At 38.0% G+C, this 12,216-nt stretch overlaps 1 protein-coding gene across 1 annotated transcript in view; it reads left to right on the top strand.

Moving 5' to 3' along the window:
* LOC150088213 (protocadherin Fat 4-like) overlaps positions 1-12,216 on the top strand; it is a 415,241-nt gene that overhangs the window by 331,958 nt on the left and 71,067 nt on the right. The window contains exons 50-52 of the mRNA XM_090369387.1: positions 2,286-2,380; positions 3,646-3,786; positions 6,520-6,622. Coding sequence (XP_090225513.1) covers positions 2,286-2,380; positions 3,646-3,786; positions 6,520-6,622 — 339 coding nt within the window. The remainder of the gene's footprint in view (positions 1-2,285; positions 2,381-3,645; positions 3,787-6,519; positions 6,623-12,216) is intronic.

The following is a 12,216-nucleotide window of genomic DNA, read 5'->3' as shown; positions in this document are numbered from 1 at the left end:
CAACACGATACTGGCGTTCCAGGTACGATGGCGAAGTGGAGGACCACCATCAAGGTCAAGAACATCACGACCAGACCGATCTCCATCAGAAGAGAAATCTTCTAGGGAGATGCCCTGAGCCCACTATTGTCTAGTCTTGCACTCAACCCACTGTCCACCATGCTCAATAGCAGCAAGTACGGATATTGTGCTAAGATAAGGGAGGAAGAAACTCTACATCCTCTCTCACCTGATGTATATGGATGACATTAAACTCTATGCCTCAACCGAGAATCAACCCAACAGCTACTCCGGATTACTCTTCGGTAATCCGGAGTAGCTGTTAGCAGTGACATCAGGATGCAATATATGGGCTAGATAAATGCAAGACCCATGGATTGCATCAAGGAAATCCAGTCTGCTGAAAATTGGTGAAAAGATTGAAGCAATGACAGAGGTTGAGAGAGAGAGACCCACAAATATCCTGGGTTGAGGCAGGCTCACCAATCAGAACACAAGGAGATCATGGCCCGCCTGACTGAGAAATACCATCAGAAACAGCGTATCCTGCTAAAATCAAAAAGCTGAATAACGGGAACATCGTCAGAGCCATAAATACTACGTAGTCAAAGTACTGACGTACTCCTTCGGGCTCGTAGTTTTAACCAACATCGAGCTGGAGGAGATTATGAGATCGACCAGGATAATGATGACGAAGAATCACCAACACCACCCAAAATCGGCTATCGAGTGACTGATCATAGCCCAGAAAGAAATATGGAGAGGTTTGACTGACCTCATTGAATAGGAGAAGAAGACGATCAAGAACATACATAAGAAAGAATGACAGACAAACGGCACACAACGCTCGACCTCAACAAGGGGACCACATTCACCCAGACAGAAGAAACAAAGACAGAAAGATGGACGAAGAAGATACCCCATGGCAGACACTACTATGACCTCAATCAATGCTACGTAAGACAGCTTCCAATTCATGGCTCACGAGCAGGAGGCTTTTCCTCAAGACCGAAGGATTCATTCTTGCCATTCAAGACCATGCAATCAACACCAGGAACTACAGGAAATACATTGCTAAGGACCCGGAGTGACAGATGACACGTGTCGACGATGGCGCCTGGCCCCAGATGCAATCCAGACGAAATACACTCATAGACGTGATCGGGATAATAGATCAAAAGCTAGTCCAAAAACAAGTTGATCAAAGAAAGCGTGGCGTAAATATGAAACCGAAGTGTGTGAATATCTTTTTGGAGAGTAGCGTATGCGCGTGTCTAATTTTTGTGCAGGACAAGGCACGTTATATCAACAAGAGGACTACATAAACAACTTCAACAAAGGGTAATTTGTTGATGTAGTCTAAGTGGACATATTCATATTCAAATAGCATACAATGACACGCAAATCCGTCTAATTGTCGCTCTCTATCTGTTTAGCTTAAATATTTAGGAGACGCAACTTTGTAGAAAAGCGCATATAGTGATCGAAACACTGCTTCCAATTTCCATGAATAACACAGTCCTTAATTGCAATCAACTGACAGAAAATCTTCATTCATTGAAATATACAATACAATTAAAAGACACATCAATTCGTGGACTTTAACTAATGCTTTCGGAGCACATCGTTCATTTAATTGGATTATTTTCCTCGAGATGCCATTTAATCTACACATTTTGAAAGGTATAAGAACATTTTCCTATGAAATAATTATTGTAATAATTATTATTATGAGATAATCGTTGAGATGCGCATTGTGAATGGATGCGCGACAAGAATTGCACTTCAGCATTCGCATAAAAATATATTTATAGTATTTAAAAATGTTGCAGAAGTATTTTCTGAAAGGTATAACTGCCCAATAAAATTCGAGATAAAGACGATAAAGGATACCCGGACAACCGAAAAATGAGCGAACACTTTACCTATCAGTTCTCTAAGCTTTTGGCGTGGTACTGGCGATCCGGTTAAGTATATTTATGACTATATTGTTCTTCGTTATATTTTGTCATGTTCATGAGGTCTGCTGCCGCTTTATTCGGTAACTGTGTGTTATGTTTTATTAATTTATCTGGAAGTTAACAGCTAAACATTTATTATTAATAAAAAAAACTCTTAAATACATTGCTACAAGACTTTGGTTTTATTCATAATGAGGTATTTAACCGCCATTCGCAGAGGTCCCTTGCGTGAACATCTTTTGCTCATTGTTAAAGCAAAAGAGTAATCATCAAATTGATGTCACCGAAATGTAATTTTATTTATAAACTCCCTTTTTCCCATAGAATTTCCTTTCGCCGTGGAACGCCAGTCTGGGGAGCTGTACGCTTATGGAATTATTGACAGAGAGGCTAAAACTTCCTACGTCTTCGCTGTCATGGTGAGTATGTACGTGATATACCGTTCAGTTTGTTCGATAAATTCATCGCTTTTCCCACTCTTGTCATGTGATCACACACACACACACCAGTTGTGGTATATACATGTTTAAAGGCCTTTTTATTTGCTGAGACTATCCCACTATTATCCGTTGCTTGAAATGTGAAATTTTATAAAGTTCTTTAAGTTGAAGAGATTTCGTGAAGCGGTTGTCCATCAGATAGGATCCACGTGTTCTTTAAACTACGAGAAATAAACATTTTCAAATATACATTTTAATGTATATTTGAAAACGCTTATTTCAGATTGTGACCATATTTATCAATACTCATATTTTTTTTTCCCAAAAGGCAATGTTACTCATTTGAATCTTATTAGATAATTGCTAATTTTCGTTAGACCTTTTCAATTATTAAATCGCTTCAATCGCTTGCCATCCTTATGGATGGCAAGCGATTGAAGCTCAGTTTCATGTGCGTTTTGCTATCTGGAATGTAAATCTGGACTGCAAATCGTAACTGTAATCATTTCCCCCATTTAAATTTACGTAATGTCTTCTCCTAATAAGCATAATCGTAATCAATTCGCGACATTTCTTAACACTTCAAAGTTCCACAGTTCTCGCGTGTTCTCTTCGTGTTTAATCGTACGCACAGCGTTTAAGTCCTTTCAGTTTTTAAGTTGAATTTTTAATGAACCAATGTTACAGTTTCCATACCATCTTGCCACAAAAGAAACGCCATCTTGCCTAGCTCTTTGGGCCTACTCTGCAATAATCACTTGAGTGGCATATGGCATTCGCTGCTAGGTCTTATGAGGTTAAGCAATAGAACACGTGTAAAACTATTCAGCATCAGTGTTTATTTCATGCGACGCGAAATTTTTAATTGCTAGTAAACACTGGATGCGTCTCCCTCTAATTGATAGGTTTATTTTTTTAACCAATGTTTGGTTTGATTTTGATCTTATTGATACAAGCATCAGAAGCTATGATGCACCAGCGCGAGGTCATAAGAACGGTAAAAAGCTTAGGAATTTCCAAAGCATAGGAAGAAGCCTGAAAAAGGTGAAGGAATTCCCAATCTATTTTAATTTGATATCGCTATCCAAAACGAACCACCTAAATTCTGTATATGTATTTATTTATTTATTCGCGTATCACTTTGTAATTGTATACCGACGCCACCACTACTAGCACACCTAACTTACAGAGACGAACTATATTTAAGACATACAACTAATAACTCAAATTTATTTCTGTTTCAGGCTACAGATTTTGGAGAACCGCCTCTTAATTCAACCGCCGATGTTATTATCGAGGTTCTAGATGTAAATGACCAGGCCCCAAAATTTTACACCGATCCATACTTAGCACATGTTCCTGAAAATCTTGATCCAGGATTCAAGGTAATTTGTCTCTCAGATATCTGTGTGTGCATCGTACTTGAGCTGTAGTTGCTAATGCAGAGTGCTTTTCTTTTATACTTACAAAATGGATTTAGTATGAGTGCTTACACATATATGTTTCGATAAGGTAAAAAAGTAAAATAATCATTTAACCGATACTAAAAATTTTCTTTTACTTCAGAATAACACATTTTTACCATAAAATCTTGTAAAGAATGAGAGCTACAAGAGTAACAAATCGAGATATTTGTAAGTCCGAACTTTTCTCACTTTCAAACACGTGGTAGTTTGTTTCTGTCTTATGTGTCAGAGTTCAAAATTTATTGGGTTCCATATTTTTTTGGAATATTTTTTCATTAATGAATTTCCCATTTATAGCTATATATATATAAAATGCTGTTAGTACATCTGAATGGATGGACTACACATCAAGATTTAACATATTCGTTATATACACTCTTCTTCTTTGTATTAAGATCAGGATTTTAAAATTCTTGGAAAAATACAGCTGAGTAGATGGTCATTAGCATTAGTAGAGGCACGTGATGCAAGAAAGCAAGCGTATGTAGCATCAGCCAAAAAAAAAAAAAAAAAAACAACCCACCCTTCCCGTTTCACCAATCCATTCATTCCAAAAGTTTGTCTGGTTCAGCCTTGAATTTATTTAAGCTGTCACCTTCCACAATGACAGATGGAAGCTTTTTTCAGCAATCAACCACCCGCTGACCAAAGGCAAAGTTCCGCACATCTATTCTACAACTCTCTCTCTCTCTCTCTCTCTCCTCAATTTGAATTTATTATTATTACTATCAGTTTATTAACACAGGTTTATGTTCCCTGAGGTGCGGAATCTGAACAAGTGGAAGAATCCCATCAGCATTGAGCTTGCTCAAACTATTCAAGGCCTTATACACCATCAACTTAGACCATGCCAATGGAATAATGGGCCCTGATGGTGTCCTAAGTCCATACATAGAGGGTTCTAAGTCCTACTAAGCCTCTTGTCAGTATCTGCAATGCAATCCTCAGCAAAGAAATATTTTCTGTCATGGGGAGAGAATATACTGTCAGACCTATTCCTCCAAGGTTCAGTTTTCTACATGTGTTGAGCATTAAGTCCAATAGCAATTGCTTCTGCTCTTCTAAGGCTATTTGAAAAAGCCAAATCTCATAATCCGACATATTTTCCAGCCTGCACCACAGATTATACAACAAAGAATCGATCTACAGTCACTAATCTGCTATCTGCAGTTAATGCCATTCTTTCTGTTTTTGAGGAAAATGCTGAACTAGCCTTAACCTATCTGGATATCAGTGCTGCTTTTGATTCCAACAACGTCCACCTCTTTGAGTATTATTTTAATACAAAGGGTAACATAATAAAGTTCATAACATTCTTATTAACAAAAAAGTGCTACACCTGCAGTTTGGCCAAAAAAGATTATCCAGACCTATAACAGCAGAGACCCATATGACAGTCTGATCTGTCAAGAGTAATGTTTGCTGCTATGTTGCTTCCATTCCTCAAAGGAAAGCCAAACTTGATAAGCTATGTTGACAAGCTTGGACAACCATTCAGGCACATGATTATCTCCGAATTATAACCCAAATTATAACCAAATTATAATTAACTATGAGCTCAGCCAGCTATAAGAATACATTGCTAATTATGGAATGAAGATAAATACAACAAAATCTTCTACAGTAGTCTTTCCCCTGAGACCATGCTAAATTGAGATCCATCCATCTGTGAATGACATCCCTATCCCCCTAACTGAAGAGCACACTGATTTAGGAAGTTATTTTGACGGAAAACTCATATTCAATATTTACCTGGATTTCATCACAGCACAATGCAACAGGTGAAGTGGAATGCAAAGCAACACCTATTACATTTTCATACCCTTTGCATAACAAAGCGCTACATCAACGCTCTTTATGGGGTGGACCTGTGGGAATCTACTACTCTGAAAAGCCTCTTTGCAGAGGAATTCTGGCTGCTGAGATGGACTGCATTCAAGTACCTTGTTCGAGTTCGTCGTAGCACAATCGATCTAGCAATTACAATCAGCATTCCCAAAATATCAACGAGAATAAGAGGTATCAGGATAACAGCCACTGTAAAACTGCTTGCTGGTACGACAGGCGTTTTCCAGGTATGAGACTTCTGTCATTGGAAGATCTTCATTTATAGCTTAAGGGCTACGCTATCTTTGTGTTACAATAAACACCGAATGCAGATCACAGAAAGATTTATCACGACTCAGTTGCTTACGTGGTTCAACAGTTGGATTTTGATTTCGTGAGATATTCAGAAAGAAAGATATAATTGAGTTCATTGAGGTTGAACTCAACTATGAAACTCATCCATGAATTCTAATTTTTCCAACGCCACTGTACTGATGAGTTTTATCGACGGTAATTTGGCACCTCATTGGTGAAAAAACTACACGAGTTCAGTGAGTGTTCTGTGCTGCGTGTATAATACCATTTAATTATGTAATATAATATAAATAGTTTGTGTAAATAGAAATGCGATGATTAAGTATCATCCTTACCGTCACTCAGCGTTATTTAGGTGTTGTGAGATTAATTATTTGTATTAACCCCTGGCCATGATTATTCTGGCTATGATAAGCACTACTATGTTTTCTTCTGCACAGTCTATGTAAAGATAGAAAAAAAGAAATAAAGGATTTTAATAATAATATATATATTTTTTTTCTGTTGTAGGTGACACAGATTACTGCTTATGACTCTGATTCTGGTTCTAACGGGCAAGTATTTTATAAACTAGGAGATGGCCATCAGAATAAGTTCTATATCGATAGCAAAGGTAACGATCCTATTACAAATATTACAAATATTATATTATCTTGTGTTGTAATGAATGAAAATTAAGAGAAGAGAATTGATAAAATTCCTATTTAGTCCCTGAAATTTTCTTAACGGCTAACACAATCATTATCTGTAATGCTCTCGAATTTCTGTAGAGTAAAGCTTCACAACTTTTTCACATGCGTTTCCGAAAATCAAAACTCCCACCATTTCATCTCCTTAATAGCAAGAGTCAAAATTCGAGAGTCTGCTACGTGAATTAGAACACGTTTAACTTCGCCAGGTGACACAGCTGATCGAGGTTTGGTATCGTGGTAGACAGTACGAAGCGCCTTCCGAGGGGAGGTCCAAGGATAACGTTGTTGGGAATTATTCAGTCAATGCACTGAATTTCATCACTAATTTCTACCGTGTAGCAAAAGGTGTGGGCTGCTTAATGGCATGACCGAAAAATATCCCGACCAGACATTGAACCAGAAATTACCTTCCTTTTTAAACAAATATTCGTTGTCTACAATGTAATAAACCTTGCTTTCTACTCGCATTTTACGACACACACACACACGAGAAAAAGCAAGATTCAATACTTGATACACAATGAACTTTTGGATAACAGGAAGGCAATTCTAGTTCACTTTTCTTTTGTCATTTTTTCAGGGTTTAGGATAGTAAAGACGAATGGAACTTTCCAATAAGCGAAGATCAGTATATAAAATAGTTCCCAAGTTAAAATCAACAGAATGTGACAGAAGGTACTACTGTCATGGGAACCACTCAAGTAACCATGTCTAAACCCCATCTGAAATTTTGCGCATTTAATGGATTACATACTTGTGCAAAATTTCAGTTGCCAATACGAGCTTCAAGTTATCGAAAAAAAGTGATAACTCTAAGATATGTGTAACAGTGTTGCTAATCATTTCATGGAAACCGATGATGCGCGTGACATTATTTCAAACGAGTTTGGAGGAACTGAGGATGGTAATCTGCTATTTGAAGAACGCATCAACCTCGCAACAGGCGACGAAGAAAAAAATTTAAGTTTCAAGTTTTGAAGTAACTCCAGGAAAGGAATCCAAATCACGTGTTCCAGGGGAGTATCGAAAGCGTACTGTGCTGTGTTTTTATGTATTTGTTTTATATGTTTATGACAAATCACCCCAACACAGTCATAAAGTGTGTATATATAAATGCTTCTACTTTCTTGCTTACGCAGATTTTTTTTATTTTGCAATAATTTGCCATAAATTAATATCTTTTAAGATTTATGCTTTCGATGCTTGTTTACAAAGACTAAGAGTTGTTATAGTCTACTTCTTTCTTCTCATATTTAAAGTTGCTTATGCTTTGGACTGGTATTATTCTTGTTGACTTAAGTAATATCTATGTTTTCCAGTATTTCTTTTAAATGCATTAATTTACTTTTTCTCAGGCATAAAACTCTAAAGCATGACAAAAGGAGAAGCATTTAACCTTTTCTGCTGTAAAAAAAAAAAAAAAAAAAAAAAAAAAAGATCTCTCAATTTGTTTCGTCAGAGGGCAACATATTAAGTCGAATCATAAAACTGAAACACAAAAATCCACTTAAACACAATATTTGCGTTAACTTAAGAAAACACTCTGCAAAAGTTTTTATATGAACAATTCGTGGAAGCCAGATCATTGAATCAATCAAAGCAGCGGAGAAAAATGTGTACATAAAACTTTATCCAGCGGTTGAATGTGCCCTGTCATTTCAACTGGAACTACAGGACATTGCATTCATTGGGTTTAGGCAGTCAAAGTCAACCTTAGGCATTCTCGCCATCTTTCATACAGATCACTCACTAAGGCAGCATGAAGAGCCATCAGTCACTAAAGACACATTCAACTGGTGTATGAAGATTCTTTCGTCAGTAGAAAGTACTTTACCGAGCTTGTTCATTTTAAATTTTTGCCACCTCGATTTCTCAGTGTCATCAGGTACTCGTGTTACGCAACAAAATAAATGTCACCGTGCGACTGCTGATCTAAGAATCCGAGTTTCCGGGAGAAAAATATCCATGGTACTCTCGCCTGAGACTGACAAACTCAGCTGCGTTGTGAAAAAAAAAAAAAAAACTAATAAAAATTCTTTGTCATTGACGAAATTCGAATTGGGTCTTTTTCACGCAGTGGGTGGAGGACAATGTGATTATATTCGCGACGCCGTACAATTTTATCTCTACAGAAGCAGTTTTTGTAAACAGAAGGACTATCTAATAACTATTGCCGTTCGATGTTCGTGACGGAAATTAAACATATGCTTATACACCTTCTAATTTAAATTCATAGCTCCTTGTGATTAAACGTAAAAAAATTCCGGCAAAATTTAGTTTATACAGACTTATTTTTTTAAGGCCTTAAACGTCTCGATTAGATTATACTGCAGGTTCTCAAAGCTGCATCATACGAAACTGACGTCGCTCTTGATAAAAATACCCTTTGTCCTTAATCAATCTCGTCGTTTTGCTCTGTGCTTTTTCCAACAATTCCGCATCTTTCCTAGAATTGGATCTGCAAGCCTATACACAATGTTCAAGATGCGACCGTAACCACTGTATTATACTCGTATAATGGAATAATCTCTGTAGTCGAGTGGTCAGGAGCAGGAGTGCAATAGCACACGCTCTTTGAGTAGACCGGGGTTCAAGCCCCTGACTGCTGAATACGGTCGATCTACCAACCCGCACTGGACCAGCGTGGCAGATTATGGTCCATTTCCCTCAGCATGAATTGTTGAGGAGGCTTCCATCCTGCAGTGGGTTGATAATAGCTGCAGTTTTTTTTTTAATGGAATAATCACTTCTTTATCTTTACTGGCAAAGTGCTTATATATCATTGCCAAAACTCAATGAGCTGTCCTAGCAGCCCATCTACAATGTTCCGAAAACTATTTCATATCAGAGTGTATCCTTTACAACTCATTTTATTCTCCACAATCTTGAGTTTTATAGCATCCAAATGGCAAGTTACTCTAGAATTACTGCTGCCCACATATAAACCTTTCATTTTCCAGTATTAAACCTTAGTTGCCATTTCTCAGCCCAACAAAATAATTTTCTGGTGTTGTTACAGTTGGTGTCAGGCTAGGGTAGCATCGTTTTTTCTCGGAAACTTGTGTTTTTTTGGCCAGCAAACAGCAAATCGCTCAAAAAACATACGCAGTTTACAGACATATTATACGTTGAATTTTTATAGCCAAGATTAACATTTTCGCGCTTACAGAATACTGTTTGCAGGTCTTCAGATCTTAAATTACACTTTACGATAAAATGAATTGAGTATCGAAGTTAACTGTCTTTTAAGCACGACAAATGCTTAATCTTTGACTCAAACGATTGGTGTCAAAGGAGTTAAGCATTTAAGTACACGATTGGCAGCCATTCACTTACTGTAAATCCAAATAGAAACACATGCGGCTTGGACAGTTACAAACCTTTATTTCTGTATAGAATGGTTCGTAGTTTGGTTGACTACTAAACTTGAAAAAAAGACCCAGAAACACGAGTCTAATGAAAATTAAATAATTGGCGAACAAAGTGTGATAATAACGAAGTCTCTGCATAGTGGTAATTCGTGCACCGAGTTCTTCCGCATGACAAAAAACTTAATTACATTTGAAGCAATATTTAATTACATTGCGGTTGGTCGATTAGTTCTATCTTAAATGTAAAAACTGCGTAGCAGCATTAGGAAGAGCGCGTGTAAAAATTGCATCAAGCCATGCCTTTTTTTTTTTTTTTTTTTTTTTTTAACATTACGGTAAGTACGTTCATTTATCTGTACGTGGTCGATAATTTCGAATAAGTTATCGAAAATTTGACGAGATCGGCTCTTTCAGTTTAATAATCATCGTAAATGATATTTAATATTAGATATGCTTATTAAAAACCCTATTTGAATTGCGCGTGCGCGTATAGTGTGTGGCAGCATGTGAATGAGCTCCGATTAAAGTTACTAATTTGTGCGGTTATACTGTTTTGATTTTCGAGAAAGATGTTCTAAAGAATTCCTCTTGTGATGATCTGTCCGGTAATGATGCCAAATCGCCTACATCTTCCTCAGGTAATGTTTTATTAGATATTATTTCTTGACTGATTGTATCAATACGATACAGTACTTTCACTGTCCAACTGTAGAACAAAAGCAGTTGGCTATTGACAACCAGAGTTCGACGACTGTGAGTGCTCCTACCTCTTGGTATCTAGGTCATTGCCTCCGGCTGTTTTAAAGACTTCGCCTGAAATAAACTAGGGAGTTGTGCTACCACAAACACCGCCTAATCCCTTTAGAGCAATTGTCAAAAGTGTTCTGCTTCGCCTTCGTTTTTCCGCCCTGGTAGGGTAACTACAAAAATCATTATTGTCGCTTTCCGTCATACTGCAATGCCGTCCAGGAACACCAAAAATCAACTAAAGACGACTACTATCGTTTGCAGCCGCTGCAACAAACAAGTCAGTGAAGCGGTCTCGTGTAAATTATGTTTCGCCTTGCTTTGCGAATCATGTTCGGGCCTAAAATCCCTACATAAATTAAATGCCCCGCGTCGCAAGAATTTCACGTGCGTTCCTTGCAAGAACAACCAGCCGAAAAAATTTAGGTCCTGCGAGCAGTTTACCAGTTGCACAGATAATCAACTTGGTGAAGCGATCGCAGTTCCATTAGCAGATGATAATGATACATCACCCACTTCCAGCACCTCAGCTGCTGGAAATGCTGATACATTTCATCCAACTGACTGCTTCCCAGATATAAGGGCCGGATCCGTGGAACGGCTTATTGCCCATTGTGATATCACTAACGCCGCAACCTGTTCGGTTGACCCTGATGATGAAGACTCTAGCTTCTCGAACTTAACAGACGCAAAGGATAAGTCCCACCATCGCAGTGTCGCCACTGTAGCAACTCAAACAGAAGACTTCGCCAATATCCCGCATGCACAGCCAACAATGCATGCAGATCCCCAAAGAAGTAACTCCCCACCTTCTATCATGTTCACTAATGTGTCTACACAAACTGATTTTTCGCTTGCTGAATCTTTGTTTCCTAGCCACCCCACGTGCCTCTTCAAGAACCGTAAATCACTTGAAATTATTATAACATCAATACTTGAAGATATCAAACATCGTATGCTCTGCACTACTAATAACTACGTATCCGCCATAGCTGATAACTGTTCTCAAGATCCAAGTTTGTGTACATGTAATGATGGTGGTCCAGCTATTAAATGCGCTACGACTCAGACCTGCGCTAATAATCAGGATCACAATAACTTATCCTACAGCACTAATATCCTGAATTCAGGCCAAACACTAAATTGCCCCGAGATCCAGATAGCCGAAGAACTTCCTTGCCAGGAAAACCAGACCAGAAATCCTGCCAATCCTACGGAAGAATCAGCTAATCCAGATAAACCACTTAGTGTCCCACTTCACAAATCACAGAAGCCATCTACTACATTGCAATGGAAACCCAATCCTGAAACTATCGTCGAGCCTTATTCGTACTCAAGCCGAGTGTATCAACCTACAATGCCGAAGAAACCTGAAATCCATTATTGCGGCCCCCCAC

The sequence above is a fragment of the Mastigoproctus giganteus genome, chromosome 3 (genome assembly GCF_048544385.1).
Source record: "Mastigoproctus giganteus isolate SK-2022 chromosome 3, ASM4854438v1, whole genome shotgun sequence".
Taxonomy (NCBI): domain Eukaryota; kingdom Metazoa; phylum Arthropoda; class Arachnida; order Uropygi; family Thelyphonidae; genus Mastigoproctus; species Mastigoproctus giganteus.
The sequence above is the reverse complement of the archived record's forward strand: the minus strand, read 5'-3'. Positions and strand labels throughout refer to the sequence as shown.